General features: G+C 41.9%; 2 protein-coding genes across 8 annotated transcripts; both read right to left on the reverse strand.

Annotated features, from left to right (window-relative positions):
• Nucleotides 1-438: 438 nt before the first annotated feature.
• nfil3-5 (nuclear factor, interleukin 3 regulated, member 5) lies at nucleotides 439-8,716 on the reverse strand. 4 transcript variants are annotated; one of them, XM_061274704.1, is made up of 2 exons: nucleotides 8,402-8,716; nucleotides 439-4,438 (listed from the first exon to the last, which is right to left on the reverse strand). In XM_061274704.1, the coding sequence occupies exon 2, from the start codon at nucleotides 3,930-3,932 to the stop codon at nucleotides 2,232-2,234; it is 1,701 nt and encodes a 566-aa protein (XP_061130688.1). In that variant the 5' UTR covers nucleotides 3,933-4,438; nucleotides 8,402-8,716; the 3' UTR covers nucleotides 439-2,231. The 4 variants fall into 4 exon arrangements, with proteins under 4 accessions (XP_061130688.1, XP_061130687.1, XP_061130690.1 ...); XM_061274703.1 differs by having other exon boundaries at nucleotides 439-4,441; XM_061274706.1 differs by lacking the exon at nucleotides 8,402-8,716 and adding an exon at nucleotides 7,192-7,794.
• A 1,473-nt stretch (nucleotides 8,717-10,189) lies between these two features.
• Nucleotides 10,190-18,161, reverse strand: klf1 (Kruppel like factor 1 (erythroid)). Of its 4 annotated transcripts, XR_009713820.1 has the most exons (5): nucleotides 17,811-18,154; nucleotides 15,894-16,671; nucleotides 15,612-15,825; nucleotides 11,854-13,518; nucleotides 10,190-10,399 (listed from the first exon to the last, which is right to left on the reverse strand). XR_009713820.1 is itself a non-coding variant. In XM_061273363.1 (4 exons), exons 1-3 carry the CDS (start codon nucleotides 17,871-17,873, stop codon nucleotides 15,650-15,652), a joined length of 1,017 nt encoding a protein of 338 aa, XP_061129347.1. In that variant the 5' UTR covers nucleotides 17,874-18,154; the 3' UTR covers nucleotides 10,190-13,518; nucleotides 15,612-15,649. The 4 variants fall into 4 exon arrangements, 3 of the variants coding, with proteins under 3 accessions (XP_061129347.1, XP_061129348.1, XP_061129349.1); XM_061273363.1 differs by having other exon boundaries at nucleotides 10,190-13,518; XM_061273364.1 differs by having other exon boundaries at nucleotides 10,190-13,567.
• Nucleotides 18,162-18,559: the final 398 nt, after the last annotated feature.

Below are 18,559 nucleotides of genomic sequence, written 5' to 3' on the forward strand. Positions count from 1 at the left end.
GTGGCCTTAAAAGTGGAATTTGGGATTCAATCTCTTAGCAAATAGCAGTTGCAGTACAGCAATGATATATTATAAATCATTCTACTTGCTTTAAGCAACTGTATGTAGGACGTTGTACAAAAGTAAAAGAATATATTATAATTTGTAGATACTAAGTTTTTTTTTTGTTAAAACAATATCGCTAATACTTTTTGAAGGCAGAATTAAAAGCAGCTGAAATCACACAGCTTGCCACCAATGCACGATAGGTTACTTATTAAAATTTTATAGCTAGTATTATCGTACGATACGTACTGTCCTCGCAGCACATCATTGATGTTGTTTCGTTCACTATTGATTAACATCTTGCTTGCCTGAGCATGTGGAAGCTACTTATGCATGTGCTATATCTTTTTCTTCTGTAATCACAGCCAACTCAATAATTTCTCCCATGACAAGTGACGTTTCAACAGCCTTTTATTCTTCCCAATTTTCAACCTTTACAATCAAAATAAAGCACATTTTTCATTTCACCTTTGCGCATATCCATGTGAAGTGGAGCAAAACGTTCACTTTATGGACAAGCTTCTCTTTTGGGGGTGTCATTTCCGCACAAGTTGAGGTGAACGATACAGATTACACAGTAACACGGAGTACAAATCATTGCATTGGGTAGCATGAGCAAATTACACAGCACAACCGGGAAGACCAAAATGACACAACAAGAGGACAATAAAATTACATGTAATAGACAAAATATTAACCAAATATAATAGAAAATAATTAATACAAATAGTGAGCGCAGTATACAAGTGATCGAGACAACTTTACATTTATACATAGTGGCCAAGGCAGGCACCTGGAAGGAAAACTGTTCAAAAGATTGTTTGCTTTTGTGCGACTGCTTGAACTCTGTGCACATTGGGTTTGGTAACAGGGCTGTTCAAAATTCAGAATTCATTTTAATTCAATGGATGACTTCGAAGTGACTCTACCCCACTGGATGTTGAATGACAAAGCCCTGCTTGAGAAGTTGCCGGCCAATGTGAAAATGTGACAAGAGACGGACGGCACAATAAAAGAGGCACCTTAGGAGAAAACCATAGCAGCTTTGCTGGTTTGAAATGAGTCATCTTTCTATTAGACACCTACAACATGAAGGTGTGCCCATTCTGTTGTGTAGCCAGCAAGGCTCGTCTTGTGCTTGTCAGCACTGCATAGCCTTAACTGATATGACCAAAGGACTCGAATGTTTGGGACGTTTTTGGTTGGTGTTATAGCGATCAAATCGCCCAAAACAGCAACCAAAGTTGATTCGTTCATTGAGTGTGGATGTCTTTTTTTTTTTTTAACTGCTTTAGATCTTTGAGGCATTTACTCTGTAAATTGTCTGAACAGTTAAGCACATTAAAGTACAAGACATATCCATCCAATTTTTTTTTTTGCCGCATTTTCTTTTTAAAATATATACCTCAAGTATGCAAATGTATGTCACAAATTTTACAATCTAAGTGCTTGAAGTGAAAAGGAGGTGTGTGTGTGTGTGTGTGTATATGTGTATGTGTGTACAGGCATAGGACTGACTCTTATTGAAAAAGGATTGTTACTGTACCAATAAAAGATGACAGAAAAAAATTCTTTGGTCAAAGAAATGTTCTTATAATGCCACAATAGATGTGTACGCTGGCCAGAACTACCCCAGACTAAAACGTTCTCATTCTGTCACCTCCCTCAGTGACTGATGTGTTCTTTAAACCGGAGGGACACGTGGGAGGTAGGAGATAATAAAGGGAAACAGTAAGGCTGCTCAATTGACTTTTAATCATGATTACGATTTTGGCTCCAATCTCAAAATACAATCCAGGAGAAATAAAAAAATTGGTGTTTCCGTTCTGAGACGCGCATGTGCAACTCAAACACCACACCCCATCGTGTGTCTTTTTTTTTTTATTATTATTATTTTTTTTAAACGTGTTCAATAAATACTGTTCCAAACATATTCAATAAATGCTGTTCCAATTTCAAAAACAATCGTGATTATGATTTTATTCATAATCGAGCAGCCCTAGGTGACAGTGAAAGTGGATGGAAACTATTTCCTAGCTAGGCCTCATTTTTGCCGACAGCACGAATGGAGTTCTCGTTGCGCAAGCTCGAGCATCTCCCAACTGTTCTTAAACGCGCTTCGAACCACTGCTGGATGCCTTTTGAGAGTCCAATTTCGCATCAGGCCTTGGCCTGATCTCCTCAGTCTACTCAGCCTCATTCTCTGCCTCTCTGGTCTCACTGCTGACCTGGCTGCTGTGAGAGTTGCTAGGCAGTGCCAAGTAAGGGTGTTGCGGCAGCGTAGGGGATGGGGACATGGAGACGCCCATGCAGACCTCCATCCGCACGTTCGTCGCCCCAGTGGACATGGCTCGGTTCTTGAGGCGCAGCTTGTGGGGCAGGGCAGTTGCTTTGACCTCAAATTGGCTCTCCCCGTGCGGCCCGACAGCCGCTGAAGCTTTCTGGTGGTAGCTGCTGATGTCTGAGGATGAGGAGGAGGGGGATTCATCATCAGTTGAAGCCTCCTTGTCGGAGCTTCGGGGGTCCCCGTCGCTAGATGATGTGTCTTTAGCGGAGGAATTCTCTTGGTAGAAGCCATCGGTTCTAGGGCCTCCCTCATAGGTGAGAACTGGAGGCTCTTCGTCCATTGTGTGGAGGTAGCCGTTGTGCTGCGAGAACGCCGACATGCCCTCCTCGGTGCTGTGAATCAGATTGGGAGCAAAGGGGTTCCGGCTCTCAGCTTGCTCAAGGCTGTTCTCCTGAGACCGGCACCTGTAAGGCCCGTGATGACTCTGGTGCTGCTGTTGGCCATGGTTCCGTGCCAACGGCTCCTCAGAGTATTCATACTGCTCACAGTCCATGGTCTTTGTTCTCTCCAGCTTCTCGGCGACCTCGGCGACGGTCACGGAACATTCAGAGAACTTTGAGTTGGAGGTGTGCTGGCCGTGCTGCATCCTGCTCTGCTGCTCATCTGGCCTGTGGCTCTCCATGGGGTAACACCCGCTGCTGGAGCGATACAGGATGACACTCCTTTGTGACGAAGTGGCTTGGGAGGTGGAAGTGGAGGCCTCCATGAGGCCCTGCTCCTGCTGGTAGTCTATGGCAGACTCAGCCAATTGCGTACTCTGCTGGTGAGGAGACATCAAAGCGGGATGGATGCCATGGTAAACACGGCTTGGCAATCCGTTGGTCATGCCGGCAGAAAGTCCCGTGCTTTCCAGCCTTACCAACTCCATGTTGTGAGGCTCCTTCTTTATGTTGTAGCCCAAAGGTTCGGGGCTGTCCCTTGAGGAGCCATCAGATAAGTCTGACACAGATCCCCGAGGAGAATACTTGGTAAGCGCTGAGTGGCGCTCACCGCGGCTGGGCTGTTCGGTTTCAGAAGAGTCCGAGTTCAGCATCACCTGGGATGCACTGGAGTAGCCGCTACTTGAGAGGTAGGCGTTATTGGGGGTGCCGCTGGTGCTGCTCCCGTTGCTACTTGTGTTACCAGTAGCTACGCTGCTAGCGATCTGCTGGCTCTTCTCCATGTAGGACGCTGTGCTGATGAGTCCAAAGCGCAACTTGAGCTGAAGCAGTTCTGTTTTTAGACGAACATTCTCTTCATTCAGGGCCATGACCCGGTTCTCTAGAACCATGTCGTTCAGGCGACGTTTTTCCCTTGAGCGCTTTGCTGCTTCGTTGTTCTTCCTTCGTTTTTCCCAATATGAATCGTCCTTTTTCTCATCAGAGATGAATTCCCGCTTGCGCCGGGATGCCACAGTAGGCTTGGAACCCTTAGCCTGTCGGCTGGCCCGTGCCCCGCCCTCTGGAAGAGGGGATGGGAGGTCACTATAACTCGTAAAACTGTCAACCTCCATGGCATTTTTGTTGCTGGTGGATGAGATGTGTAGACTCAGGTTTTCCATTTTTCCAAGCGGGGGCCGGAGTTGAACTCCAGCAAGTGTGTAGCGAAGATGCACAGGTATCACACAAAGGCTTTGTTAGCTATTCTCACTATGTTGTGGGATCAGCAAAGACTTCCGAATGAGGTATTGGTGCAAATCGAAGAGAGAGCCTCATTGATTTCTCTTGCCACTCGTTTCCTCGATCAGAATGCTCAAGTGTCCAAATTAGCCAAGAAGATTAAAAACAGGTGGAACTCCATGAACACTTCAGACATTGAACTTATTTTTCACGAGAAAAAGAAGAAAAAAAAGAATTGAGCTTGGATTTTTCAAGATGTTTGGTTTTCTTGGCACACTGCAAGTCTCTGGAGTCTCTCAGGAAGGGAATTGGAGTTTACTAGTGTCTTCCCAAATGTTTTGCACATTTGTGGAGCCCGTCAGGCTGTAGCACTTCTCATCACAGTGGCGTACAGAAGATGTAGGTCAGGCTGTCTACTTTGGGGCTCCCTGAGGATCCAGCTTCAATGCTGCTGTTATGTAATGAGAGAAGAGGGAGAGGGGGGGCAAGAAAAATTGTTAGACTGGCAGTAATAGTCTCTCTGTAGTCATCATAAAATCAACTTCAAATCAAATCAATTTCATTCCAAGCCGAGGTCCACTTGCACACACTCAAAGAAAAGTCACTATATCACTGAGGCGTCGTACCAAAGCTCATTTTGAAGTCTTTTTGTTGACTGTGTTTTGAAGTAAGCTGGCACCATAGAAAGGGGAAAAACAAACTTCCCAAAGTCTACGAGGTGCTTGCTTTTCTGGTTTTTACCCAGCCTTTAATGGAGTCAGAGCAACAATTGTTTTTATTCCCTGATTGACACATAAGCTACTGAACTTCCTTGTACTGCTTCAACGTGGTCGGTCAAAAAGAAAAAGCCTGCGCCACCCAACATGTCTTGCTACAAAATGGCTTACACTGAATAACTGAATGCAGCTAAAAAGCTGACTGCACTTATTATTTGATCTCATTTACAGTTGTGTGCATAGTGGTCAGCAATAACCAGTCAGATGTAACTGATTTTGTGGTTGTCTATCGTCTTTAGACAGCAACCTAGTTGACATAAGGTCTGGGTGCTATGAGTCATGCGTGCTCACAAGTTGAGTCATGCGTGCTAACAAGTGAGCCACCGTGCCACCGCTTTCAGTGTAGCTTTCTGGAATTCATTCAAATTACTGTGTCCCTGGATTGATTACCAATTCTGTAGTAAAAAAAAAAAAAAAAGTCTTTTCAATTTGATTTCCCCGATCCCAAATGTAAAAATTAACGAGCAGCAATAATAATAATTAAAAAAGTACAATTTCTAGTCCAGACAATATTTTAGGTTGCTATTTTGTGCAATGTACATAATTTGTCTTTGGCATGCTATTTCTTGTATCTACTGTGGCTGCTGAAACAAGGCAAATTCATCCAACTAGATTAATAAAAGGTCTTGTGTTTTAAATACTTATAAGTCATAAATTAACATTAACATTTAAACTAATTTGACACACACTCCTCTCAGCTGACTTATCCCGTGATTTTGTTATTATTTGTTATTCAGCACGATGAACCAGTTAGTTATTTTAAGTTATTTTAATCAAGCTTAAAAAAAAAAATAATCTTGGTACATTTATAAATGAAACAATATGTAGTCAGTAAACACTACGATAAATGTGTGCTCAACATTCAAGTTGAGCATTAGTTACTGCATTACTCAACTTAAGCTAGAACACAATGACTTTGTTGCATCATTAACAGTCTTCTTCTTCTTGAACAGTGACGGGAAAAACAAACCCACAATTTAACCTTGAACCAGCTTGTGTAATTATCAAAATACCTCAGCACTTGTTTAGTCACACTTGTTTTTTCATAACTAGAGGTTAAAGGCATGGCTTGCAACCAAACTAGTATGACTGCCTTTTATCAGCCCCCCGATTTGTTTTTATACGAACGCGAGTATTGCAACATGAGAGCGACTGGGTTACAACAGATGTGGAAAAATTTAGGGGTCAACCCCTCCTCCTCACTACGAAATATTTTCATAAAGACCACAGAGGGAAGTGAGGGAACAAAGGCGGGCGGGAAGGAAGCTTGCATACGTCTGCGCTGTCCCACTGACCTAGAAAAACGCTAAGCAGTAAACACTCCTCCCGTCTTTGACAGTACGCCATAAAATAGGTCAGTAGGACTACAAGTGAGGGAGGGCGGGAGAAGGAAAGCGTATTAGAGCGCACTCTATAAATAGTCCAAAAGAAAGAGGGGGGAGAAGGTTGGATGACAGAAGGAATTCAGCACGACGATATCAAGAGAAACTTCAATATGTCAATCGCATAATACTCCCGATGGAGGATCAATTTGATCACAACACTAATTCCCTGTACGCGTTCGAAAGAGCCAGCAAAGCAGCACAGAACAATGAGCATCAGAGGCAGATGAAAAATTATAGCTGGAGATGGCATTGACGTCAGAGCACACACCCATCTCCGCAGCCAAACTCGCGCATAACAGCCTTTCTCTGGACTGCAAGGGGAGGGAGGGAGGGGCTGCTCTGCTTTTTTTTTTCCCTTCTTGGGTACGTGCTCTGAATCCATCTTGTGTAATGTGGGCATTACAGCACTTACAGTTTTGCTGACTTTAAATTATGCAAGGTGTGGGGGAGGGAAGCGGTTAAATCCAACAGTCTGGCTGTCTTTATTAACGACTGTAAAATCAGACAGAATATGTTGCGTCTTTCAGTTTCGAGCTTATTAAGCTCGGAAGCTCTTTCCAGCAACTTTCTACTTGGAGAGGAATGCTTCACCTCTGACCCCCACTGGGACTAGTGTGAGTCAACAGCGAGGTATCCCTATTCCCCTCCTCCAACTTTTTAAGAGCTCCAACCACACACGTGGAGCGTCCATTCTGCCCCACTGCTTTGTGTCTATAGATTCAACGGAGGGAGAAGGAACAAGAGACGATAGACCACCATCATTTGTGAACTAAAGTGCTCCTGTGTGTGCCGATTTGAAGCAGGCATTAAATTACTAAAATGTTCAAATAAAAGCGGGTCCTCTTTTTTAACATACTCTAGAAATGCTGATAATACATCATAAAAAAACGATTGTATCTTGCATTCTTTATATATTTCAATTTACTCAGGAGGACTTTAGAAAAACTGGACTGGCCATGTGGGGGAAATGACTCCACATCTTTAACAAGCAGGCCCAGCCCCACAGGAAAAAAAAAAAAAAGTAGTTAAAAGTTACTTACTGTTCTGTTAATCACACATCATTTATAGGACAAATGAGCAAGCCCTGCAGAAATGTTTTCTCTTTAGGTCAAAGTCAATCTAAGTAGCCTTGTATGCCCGTTTGTACGTTCCGTCACCCAAATACAGGTCTGACCTACATTCAAAAGTAGACTGGGAAAGCGCATCACAGACGCTCTGAAAACAGACCAGCTGGCAGCAGGCTGGCTCACCAGAACCCGGCCTGCCAGACAAGCCTTTTTCCATGCATTGCATCACATCCTGAGTGTTCACTTGTTTCTATTTTCAGCAAAGGCACAACAATGCCATGTTGGGCATCAGCTCAGTACTCTTTTAAGTCACATTACCACTCAACTAAAATGACTCACATTTGTATATATTTAACACCTTTGTGCTGACGTACTTTAAACGTCTGCTTTCATTATCACATAAATAATCGGCAGGGTGTAAACGGGAATCAATTAGAGGACCTTTTGTCCCAGGAGAGATATTTGCAACTCCCTGCTGCGTACTGGTTATGTCATCCCTTCCGACTCCTTGGCAACACTCTCTGCCTTACTTAACATGCATTTGGAATCAAAAGAAGTCATTTTGAAGGAGCGTTACAGTGAATTAGGGGAATTAAAACAACCCACATGCGTTTCTTACAGAGAACACCATTTCGCTAAATTGAATATTTTAAATTTACGATCGAACCTCTGATTAAGCGGTGTTATTTAAATTATCTCCATTATGCTAGCTAAGAGCGTGAAACAAGTGTATTTATAACGATATTAGCCGCGCAAAAGCAAGCAAGCAAGCAAGCCCCTGCCTCGGTTACTCGCTGGAAAACACCACCGGGAGGAAATTACCTCACCTTGACATTGAGCGCACAATGTGGACCACGCGTTTCTAGTCTATTTTTGTTCCGGCTAATAACGCAGTAAAGGGCAAACACGGACACCAACGAGCTCAACAAAAGAATCCAACGTGTTTTGTCCAACGGAACGGAACGTCTCGAATTGACGGGCGCGGGCGGGTTGCCGGCTGGCTGAATCGCCATGTGAACAATAACCGGCCATAACCGGCGTGTCCTCTTCTCTAGAAACATTCAGTAAATAAAAGTCCGCATACAGTGACGTTTACTATGGGGAATCATCGGGCGCCTAATTAGATCTAATAGCCGAAAAATAGAAGAAAAACAAGAGTGAGGGTCGCGCCGTCAAAACATACCTTTGAATGGTGGAGGAGGGGAACACAACCTTCAGGCTTCCCCGACACAAAAGCTGTCTCGCTCCCGTTTCCTTCTTTTCAGTAGACAAAACCTATCCAGGAAAAATAATAATAAGAATGAAGTTGTTCCTTCTGTGATGTCCGAGTGCGTTCGGGTCCGCTATCTATCTCCGTGCTCGAGCCGCCCGCCCCGTGTTGTGCGCTAGCGGACACTTTGCTCCACTTTGTTGCAGCAGCCTTTCTAGAAATATGTGTTAGTAGGTCAATGGTTGCGTAACAGCTCTTCGGCTGCCTCGTCACGTTTGTGTCCTCTGTGTTTCCACGCGAGAGTATGCGTGTTACATACACGGCACCCGCCACCACCCACCGCGTGTTTCTATCTCTCCTTCAGCCGTGGAACACATCCATCTTCCAGCGTGGAGTTTCTTTACAATACGGACAGGAACGCGAGCACACGCGCCATGTTACACACTACGTGTGGCCTGTGTGAGGGGGACACCATTCGCACAGACTGTATTTTATATATTACTTCTGTTGACATCAGATAGAGGTCACTACATGATGTTGACTGTCATTATGTTAATTTCGAACATTTTACACAATAATAATCATATTGTTATTATTAATAAAAGCATGAATATTATTAACATCACCACCCCATCCCAAAAAACATTTTAAAAAAATACGTTGTAACTTTAATAATTCCTAATCGCACTGCATTGTATCTTAAATGAATAAGTATTTTTCTAAAGTGTAAACTGTTAAGTCTCTCAAACTCTCACACGCTTGTGTCGATGTGGGCTTTCAAAGGGTGTGGCCGATAGTTAGAGGACGTGGCGAGTTTGGTCCATTTGCCGCATTCCGTAGGACAGACATGTAAATTGGATTAATTTTGAACTAAATATCTGTTCAATGATAGAAAAAATTGTTGCATTCAAGAAAAGTGTGAAGTCAGAGAAGAAAATATCTACTTTGACTTCAATCTGAGGTCATTCACCAATGTGACCCCCATTTGACCATTTATGACTCACACATTTTAGAAATAGCAGATTAACACTGTTCACAACGGGTATTCTTGGATGCCTTTAGAAAATAATTTTCTGATTGCAATCGGGTTCGAATTTCCAGTGCTTTGTGCGGATGTGACATCAAGCGCATTCTCGTGTTAGCTGGTTGTCCCATAGTCGCGACCAGAAGCTATTAGTATTTTGCTTTAATGGTTTCTGCATCTGCTCAGAAGAAACCACCATCTAGCACCCCCCAGAAACCCAAAATTTTCCCAAGGAGTCAAGTCAAATTTATTTTTGTACAGACCTTCAACATAGAAAAGTATCAGCTATGTATTAATAGCACATGCTTTGGTGTTGACATTAAGGTAAAAGTCACAATAATAGGTTGAGAAATGATGAATGCAACCTATGATTTTTCTCCTTTAATAGGAACATTACCCCGCGAGTGGCTGACGAGAAGTTTAGGACGTACCTGACCTCTCACAGCCTGTTCTATTCTATTTCTACACCTCTATAGCAGCTGCCTGGGAACGGCAGTGAATGAATCCAAAAAAAGCGTAGACATCATTAGACATCATCATATAATCATCATGATTCACAGGCCCGTCACACCTGTCGGCAACATTGTGTGGTACAGTTTGTGCCGTTCTTTCACCTTTGCACTGGTGAAAAAAAATACACTATGTGATTATTTTGTTGACTTCTTCTAACAGGTTGTTATTGGATTAGGATAGTGGATCTTTGACGCATCTCAAGAAATATTACATAATCAAAAATGAAAGATTTAAAAAGCATTTATTTGCACATATCCATCCATCTTCTTCCGCTTATCCGGGGTCGGGTCGCGAGGGCAGCAGCTTCAGGAGGGACTCCCAGACTTCCCTCTCCACTTCATCTAGCTCATCCCGGGGGATCCCAAGGCGTTCCCAGGCCAGCTGAGAGACATAGTCTCTCCAGCGCGTCCTGGGTCGTCCCCGGGGTCTCCTACCTATATTTGCACATATTTAAAATAAAATTTTCATCTTGCATATCAGCAACACTGATGACAAATTATGCCCACCGCCTCCAGCATCTAAGTTACCGATTCTTGGGCTATAATGATAAAAATTGCGATGAGTGTAAGAATATCTTGAAACATATTGATAATTTAACTTCCTGTAGAGACAGACGTTATTTACCCTTAATTGTTTGAATGCATTTGGTAGGGCAGATTAAGGTGATAGAATTTAAATGATTCCGTTCATATTTTGTTTTAAAGCATTTTGTTTGTGTTGTTTCCTTTTTAGTCCTTACCACTACCAGAATTTTTTAGCAGGCATCCATCCGCACACGCTACATTAGATCATGGCTAGGAACAGCGGCCTTGAACTTGTCTCACTCCTCCCCCTCACCGGTAGTATGTTGTCGAAATCACCAACCCCCATCACTTTGCTACCCTGGCTGATGTCGGTGCTTGCCTAGCAACCAACAACTTCCGGTGTGTGTGTGTGTGTGGGGGGGGGTTGCACCAGAACAAAGGTGTGCGTGTGCATGTGTGCGCCCATGTGTCTCCACGTGTGTGGCTGAATGAATGAATGCATGAATGCATGAGTGAATGGATGAATGACAACACTGGGTCTTTGATGATGTGATCTGAAGTCAGTCCTGGTACCCTTGTCATCTGCACTTAACAGAAGAGAACATTTAAGAAAACATGCACTGATATCATTTTAAATTTCATAATTTTTATTTGAATCCAAATTCCCATTTCCTAGCAATAAATTCTAATGTTATGAGAATGAAGTATTTACCCTAACCACCACTAATTGATTATTTGAAGTGTTTCTCAAAGCTATATTGTCTTTTTGCTATCCGATTTGTACTCTCTCAAGTTTTCAATATATTCGGAACCTTCGTCTTTCTTCTGCTTATTGGTCAATCTGTCTCCACAAAAGTGGTTTCAAAGATAAAAATAGCTTTTCTGTGTCTGACGTGATGGATGACTCATGCAGCGTCTTGCTCGTCTCCCTGTGGCTGCACCATTCCACTTATATATCCGCAGCAAGGTAAGGTCAAGTTTTGTGTCGGTCAATCGGCAGCCTTTATTCTATCCATACGTATAGTGCATTTATTTATTCCTTTGATAAATGTTGTAGTAATTTTCTTTGTATTTTATGTTGTCCCAGTGCAAGTCGCTGTTGACTAAGTCAATAGATATGTTTCGTAAATTACGTTATAGTTGATATACCTTTATTTTAGCCTGACCTATAAGAACAAAACATTTGTGTATATGAATCCAATCTTGTTTTTTGTAAAGCAGATCAATATATCGTTTGTGTCTTTAATAAAATGCATGGAAAGTGGACATTGATAAATTGCAAATCTTGAGGAAATAAATTACAATTAGATTATGTTTTTTTAAACCGTTCAGCCCTTGTTCGTAACTAAAACTAAAATTGTCACCTTAATTGTCTTCATTACACAGTCTTGGAGAACAGCTGCTGAAAGAAGAGCTGCTTGAGTTGAGCCACTTCTTGAGCGAAGCAGATGATCGGAGACTTTTTACAACTGGTTCCCCTGAATAGGGATTCTGATACTCCTCACCGGAATCAGATGACCCTCATCCGGACCCATGCGGATGGCTTCTCCTGGAAACTGTCCAAAGTGTTAATCTGGAAAAGGTTGGCTTGTCTGTAGCTGCAACCCATCAGTGGGCCTTTTGTCTGATGGTGTAGACATTTTCCCACAAGTATTGCCACTGCTGGGAACTTTAAAGCCAAGCTTGTGTTGGAGGCTCTTGAAAGTGGACAGATGCATGGACATTTTCATGAGGAACATCACATAGCACACAGAGGATGAGGGCTAGCCTTAGCTCCCTTGGAGATGGCCCGGGACAACACCCCAGCGTGCATGAATTTAAACTGCACATTGTGGACACCCCAAAGGCAAAGCTGACAACCAGGAGGCCTCGAACCAAATGCCTGGAGGAGGCGCTGTGATCACTGCACTAAAGGCCTGCTGTGGGACCTGTCGCAAGTCGTGCAGCCCGCAAAGTGTCCAGTCATACTCAGACACTCCCAAGTCCAAGTGAATCAATAAGGACTGCAGGCTAAGAGTTATGCGTGCAGCGGTAGCACCACCTAGTGGCAAAAGACAAAAACACATGGTGAGGGAAAGTTTTTTCCCCCCACTTAATTAAAGTAACATAAGACCTCACTATTAAACTCCCGTGTCAAAAGTCATCGACAAGCGTTTCCTCACAAATTAATCAGTTGTTGGTGGAGCAGGAGAAGACTTGTGGAGGCCCAGAAGGTCATCTGCCTGTGGCTCTGCTCCTAAAAATTACTTCCCGCTTTTAGTTTCTTTGCTTCACTTTGCTTCCCCATTCTCTTATATATTTAACTCTTGGGTGATATATTTTTTTAAAATCATAAATCTTGTTTATTTTTATTTGGAACCAACAAAGACTGTATTGCCATTTTAACAATGACACAACATTAAATTCTATGTGTATTTGCAGTGTCAGCACCCAATAATATAATCTATGTCATGCATTGTAAAAATATTGAATAAGCCCCACTGAAAGAAAAAACACTACAGAGATGATAGCAAATTAATAGTCTGAAGTGAGATTTGTTAAATCACATTCACATATAAACAGAGCATGTGAGGACAGTAACAGCATAGTGCTGAAGGTTCAACTAAGGTTGCGCACTCACACACGTGCGTCCATAGACACAAAAGCCTCCATTGTTGTTGTATAAGCAGCCTGCTGGCAAACTCCCTCCACATACACATGCTGTACACTGACCTCTCTGTCTCTTGGCCAGCTGTCAAAGTTTCCATGCTATGACAGCAACATGATGAACTTCGGCAAATGTGTTTGACCATGGTGGTGTGTGTGTGCATGTACTGGAGTTTCACTTAAAGTCTCTATTAGTAAACACTAATGGTACTACTTCCATTACTACGACTGTGTGCATGTGTGTGTCTGTGTGTCGGTTCAAATCAGGACACTACCAACAATGGCCCCTCTTGCTCTTTCTCCTTCCATGCAGTTGGGGTCACAGTTGCTCTCTGTCGGCAACTCTGCTGCAGCTGCTTTAATCCTCCTCCTGCTTTGGATATCTGGCCAACAATACCATTACATGGAATTGTGTAACATCTCCAATGGCATCTACACATGAAGTGTGAGTTAATGTAAGAATGACAAAACACAAATGTTGGCCAAAATATGCCATCTGATTTCCTCTAAGCTGCCCACGTGTGCACTGCTTTCACTGTCTCAGTGAAAATACAAAGAATATGAATATAAAAAAGAAGAAATTGAAACATTTAGTTGCCACATGGTTGATAGAGCGGGAAGAAAAAGATGGATAATGGAGAAAATCTGTGAGTATTTCTAGACTGAAATGACAGAAATTGCACTGATGGTGCTTTGCGTTTTGTCAATTTGACCCAACTTCCTGGATGGAAGATGGAAAACCTCCTATAAAGTAGCAAAAGTAATCCAATCAGTAATTTCCACTCAGATCATTTTGAGTTTTCAGCTCACAAATCCAAAAAGTGAATAAATTAGACATTAAACATTACACTGAACTAAGCAGTAGTATTTTAGGTAAAAGTCTTTATTAGAATATGACCACGAAAGCAATATTCAATACTTTTTAGCACATGCAATTGTAAAAAAGCAAGATAAAACGTTCATAATATCTAGCAAGGAAAACTTGTTAATACAATAAATATGTCAATCACTTGACAAAAAAAAAATACACATTTAGTGTGCATTTCTTTTTTCCTTCAGTCGAGGATTCAAGTGCAATACTACACATCCCTGAGTTAAATAATGAATCAAATAATTAAAATCCAAACAACTGTAGTGGAAAGGGAAATGGAAGGAATTGAGAGAAATGTAACATATAGATATCATCTCAACTGTGGCCTTCGTGTGTCTAATCTTAACACTTACTCACCTCTCAGTTGGTCTTGTGTTAGTGTTCCAGCTTACTGTCTACATGCACCATATGTGTACAGTGTTTGCTCATGTTGGGTCATTTACAGAGTGGCCATCATTTATGAGCTTTGTTCATTTTTCACATGATAGAAATAATTTGCCAGTTTATGGATTTGGATGGAAACGTGGTTAATTTGAAGAATATTTGAATTAAAAAAAGATACAATTATTTAATAAATTATTTCTGTTAAGCCTACAAAGATGTGAAAATAGCATGATCAAAATGTATTTGAGCAACTACAAAATTAAAAGCAAAACATTTAGATTGTCTTGGTATGTTTTGTCAACCAGACAATGATTAACATTCAATAACAAAGAAATAAACAGCACACACAACGTGGCTAGCACATTAGCTGCATCTGTACATACCTCAATCATTTTGTCCTTTCCTAAATAATAACAAGTTAAGATTGACACTGCCAAGGAAGTATTCATTTAGAAAATGTTGGTTGAAAAAAAACACTGTGGTGTTGAAGTTTTCATGCTACTAAATACTGCTGTTGTAGAAATGCCTATAAATTCATACACCTCTGGAAACTACATCAACAGTAATAAAGCAATTTTTCACATGTAATTTCACCTGTTTGCAGTTTTTTGAAGGGAGAACCTTATTTGTTTGTTGAATAACTCACCTATTCGCTGATTATTTGCTGTTTCAGGAACACAAGTTAGAGCCAAGCCAACTGAAATAAAAAAAAGTAGTGCTTTGGCACCATTTGGGCGCTAACGAATTATGTTGAACTGAGGGAAGGAGCTATAGTGGGCTGAGGAACTAGTTAGGTGAGCGCTGCCACTACCCTGGCACTTTGAGGGCATTTTTTTCATAATCAAATCACTAAGTCAATTTTTAGACGGGTACTCTTGTAAGGGGAATCGGAAATTTTATGAAACTGCGATTAAGTTTATTGTATATTTACAGTATTAACTACTAATACGTCAGTCAAATCTTTTGGGATGTGTGAATGACTCATATTATTTTGTTTGTTTGTTTATTTGTTAGAACCAAGTAATTGACCTAACCCTAACCCTGCAGCCTGAACATTTAAATGGTTTATAATTGCCTGCATTAATAGTTGTAACTGTTTATATCTTGGTAAATGAACACCTCTCTGGCAGTGTTAAATAAAATTGAGCATTATTATCTTTGCAGAGGCAATCTTTTTTTTTAGAAAACCCCTCTCTCTTAGATTTCATTCAAGATGTGTACCTATGGGAGTGGCGACCTAATGGACGTCATCCTGGGCATCAGGTGTGTCTCTTCATATGCAGAGCCAGGTGGTCAGAACGGGAGAAGGCTCTCTGACAGAGCACACATTCATAGGGTTTTTGGCCCGTGTGCTTGCGGAAGTGACGTGTCAACTCATCAGAGCGGGCGAACTTCCAGCTGCAGCCTTCCCATGAACACTGGTACGGTTTTTCCCCTGATAACATACCAGACATAATAAGAAAGTAACAGTGAGGTGCTCCCTAACTGAGCCACTGGACTTACCTGTGTGTGTGCGGAGGTGAGCCTTGAGGTGCGAGCTCTTGGTGTAGGTCTTGCTGCAGCCTGGGTATTCACAACTGTGGATGGCGGTCTTCTTTTTACCAGTCGACTTTCGCCCACGTTTCCCCTCCGTCCCACCAGGGGGCAGCTGCGGTCTTACGATCTGTTGCTGTACGGCCAGACGACCCGAGGCTTGGCTGTGGGTGTAGTCACAGAAAAGGCTAGCACTGTGGGCAAAGTGGGAGGGGTAGTTGTAGTGCAGAGGGTCGGAGGTCGCGGCCTGGAGTGGGATGAACCTGCTATCAGGGAAAGCCACCAAAGAAGGGTGCTGTGGGGGATAATACGTATTGAAGTCCCATGCCGGCACCTCACTAAGGCTCCCTGTTCTGTGTCTTTCCTGCGAGAAACCATATTCGACATGATTGGCAGCTGAGGTTCGACCTGCCGGATCATTACTGTAACCTTGATGGTACGCTTGTTGCTGGAATGATGACATAAAGTCGGCAGTGAGAGTACAGTCCATCTGCTCATGACCCATTTGGTCCTTAAGCATGCCTGCCTCTTGGTACACTGTGTCTTGGTCGAGTTGTTGTTGGCAGCTCTCATCACTGCGGTCCAGGGAAGGGCTGAGGTCCGGTGAGGGCTCGCTCCACTCAGACAGCAGCAGCTCGATGTCCCAGGAAGCCTGGCTGTCGTCGTCGAGAAGCTCCTCACTCTTCTGCTGGGAGACATGCAGCTGCTCGAAGCCCGGAGGTGGCGATCCGCCTTCACACGTCCACACCTAAGATGTTTAGGCAAATTCAAAAGAAACAAACCGGAACAATAAGCAAGAACCTAATATTTGCTGACATCTGAGTGATAAGTTTTTTCCCTTTTGTTTTTGGTGTGTTTTTTTCCAGTGAACTGAGATGAGCAAATAACTCACATTTCATCTATCATGTTTTTAGTCACTGATTAGTTGCTCTTCTTCGGGCGCTGTGGTTGCATGAAAATTAGAGGTACTAGATAAGGCCAGAGAACAATGATTTTTGCACAGATTATTTTACTAATGTACCCCATACTACATTGACAGTAAAATTGAAATTGTTTCTGTTTTTAAAAAAACAACAACTTTGTATTATAAATTTGTTCTTGTGCATGAAAAATGATCAAATTCATGTGATCAGCGCTCACGTAACAATCCAATCATCACGTGACATTCGCAAGCTCAGCCGTGATTGGTCGTTATCCGAGCACGTGATTTCAATTTCAGTCCACAGTTAAGTGGCAAAATGTGTTTTCAAAGATCTTCATTGTGCGTGAAAAATAATGAGGTTATCAAAATCATCACAAAATGTTGTTGCTGAAAATGCTAAAATATTTAAAGTAGCCCATTAATGGAAGACTCAAAATTTACCATGAATGGAGGTAGAAGTCAGCTAGATAGACTCCAGCCCACCAGCAATATAGAAAATGGACAAACAGATGGATGGATGGATTGTGAATTTTCCTGCCACTAACACCATGTGGTCAAATTAGAGAGCATCATATCACAACTCATAGTAAACACAGGTTAGTTGCAAGTGACCATGCATATGATATGTACCACAAGACATGAGTTTCATTTATTTTTAATTATGCAAATTCATATGTGATGCTTAACAATTATTTATGTTTTGTTGTTATTCACTGGAGATTTTCAATACACTTCAGCTCAAAGACAAAGTGGGTGAGGTTAATGTGCTAGTTGGTTCACATTTGAACTCCTGAGAAGTCCTTCATGCCTCTTTTAATGGCCTTTTTATTTGCTTGGTCAGTTGACTATTATTTCCAGTGCAATCACATGTTCCACATTACAAAAATACTTTTCTCTCCACGAGATGTATTTTTTCCTGGCATTAAGTATATACGTATAACAAGTGTAGTCCAAAAAATACTTACGTTCATGTCAGAGACATTTGAGAAGGAGCTGAAGGAAGGGAGCACAGCCTGGGTGGCAGCCATCAAGCACTTGGGTAGTAGTCAGCAGTAGACAGCTTTTGTCTTTTCGTTTTTTTTATGCTCAAGATCGTCTCTGTTAAAAAAGACAGTCACTCACAGGTTCCCCAAGCTGCTCATGGCAGTTACAGTTCATGCAGTGACCTGAGAAGCAGTTTGACAAAGTTGCCCCCTTAGCACCATTCCTCTCTGCTATCTCTCTCTCCTCGCTCTTGTCTATCTCTGTCAGCTGGGACTCGCACTTCAAATCTCTCTTTTTCATGTCACTTTGGACCGTTAGGTTTTCAATTGCCCACCCCCCGCCAAAAAATATATAATTTTGCATCTACCTGTTCTGTGCGTCCAAGATGATTGAATGCGACCTAATCAGAAATGAAAAGCAATTCCAGTCAACACAAATCATTCAAGTTTTGAGTGAGTTTGATTGCATAACTAACTGTTAATGAAAAATAAAAACACTTCTTTATCTTCCAAGATGTTAGTAAATCAATTTTTACAACTTGAATGCTCTATCTAAATTATTCTGATCCAGCATTCCATTGAATGATGTAAAAGATTACATTTCCTCTCAGATCCATATTTTTTATTTTTACTTTGTACTATTGCCGTCTTAATACTTGTCATGTCATGACACTTGGCATGTCATGTCAAAGTAACCACAGAAACTATAAATATATGTACAACTGATCTTT

The sequence above is a fragment of the Syngnathus typhle genome, linkage group LG3 (genome assembly GCF_033458585.1).
Source record: "Syngnathus typhle isolate RoL2023-S1 ecotype Sweden linkage group LG3, RoL_Styp_1.0, whole genome shotgun sequence".
Taxonomy (NCBI): Eukaryota; Metazoa; Chordata; class Actinopteri; order Syngnathiformes; family Syngnathidae; genus Syngnathus; species Syngnathus typhle.

Excerpts from the sequence above, each read along its gene's own strand:
- nfil3-5 (XM_061274704.1), bottom strand. The coding sequence starts at position 3,932 with ATGGAAAACCTGAGTCTACACATCTCATCCACCAGCAACAAAAATGCC.
- klf1 (XM_061273363.1), bottom strand. The coding sequence starts at position 17,873 with ATGGCTGCCACCCAGGCTGTGCTCCCTTCCTTCAGCTCCTTCTCAAAT. Across the intron at positions 16,672-17,810 it reads CAAATGTCTCTGACATGAAC|GTGTGGACGTGTGAAGGCGG; the intron begins GTAAGTATTTTT and ends TAAACATCTTAG. Across the intron at positions 15,826-15,893 it reads TCACCTCCGCACACACACAG|GGGAAAAACCGTACCAGTGT; the intron begins GTAAGTCCAGTG and ends GTATGTTATCAG.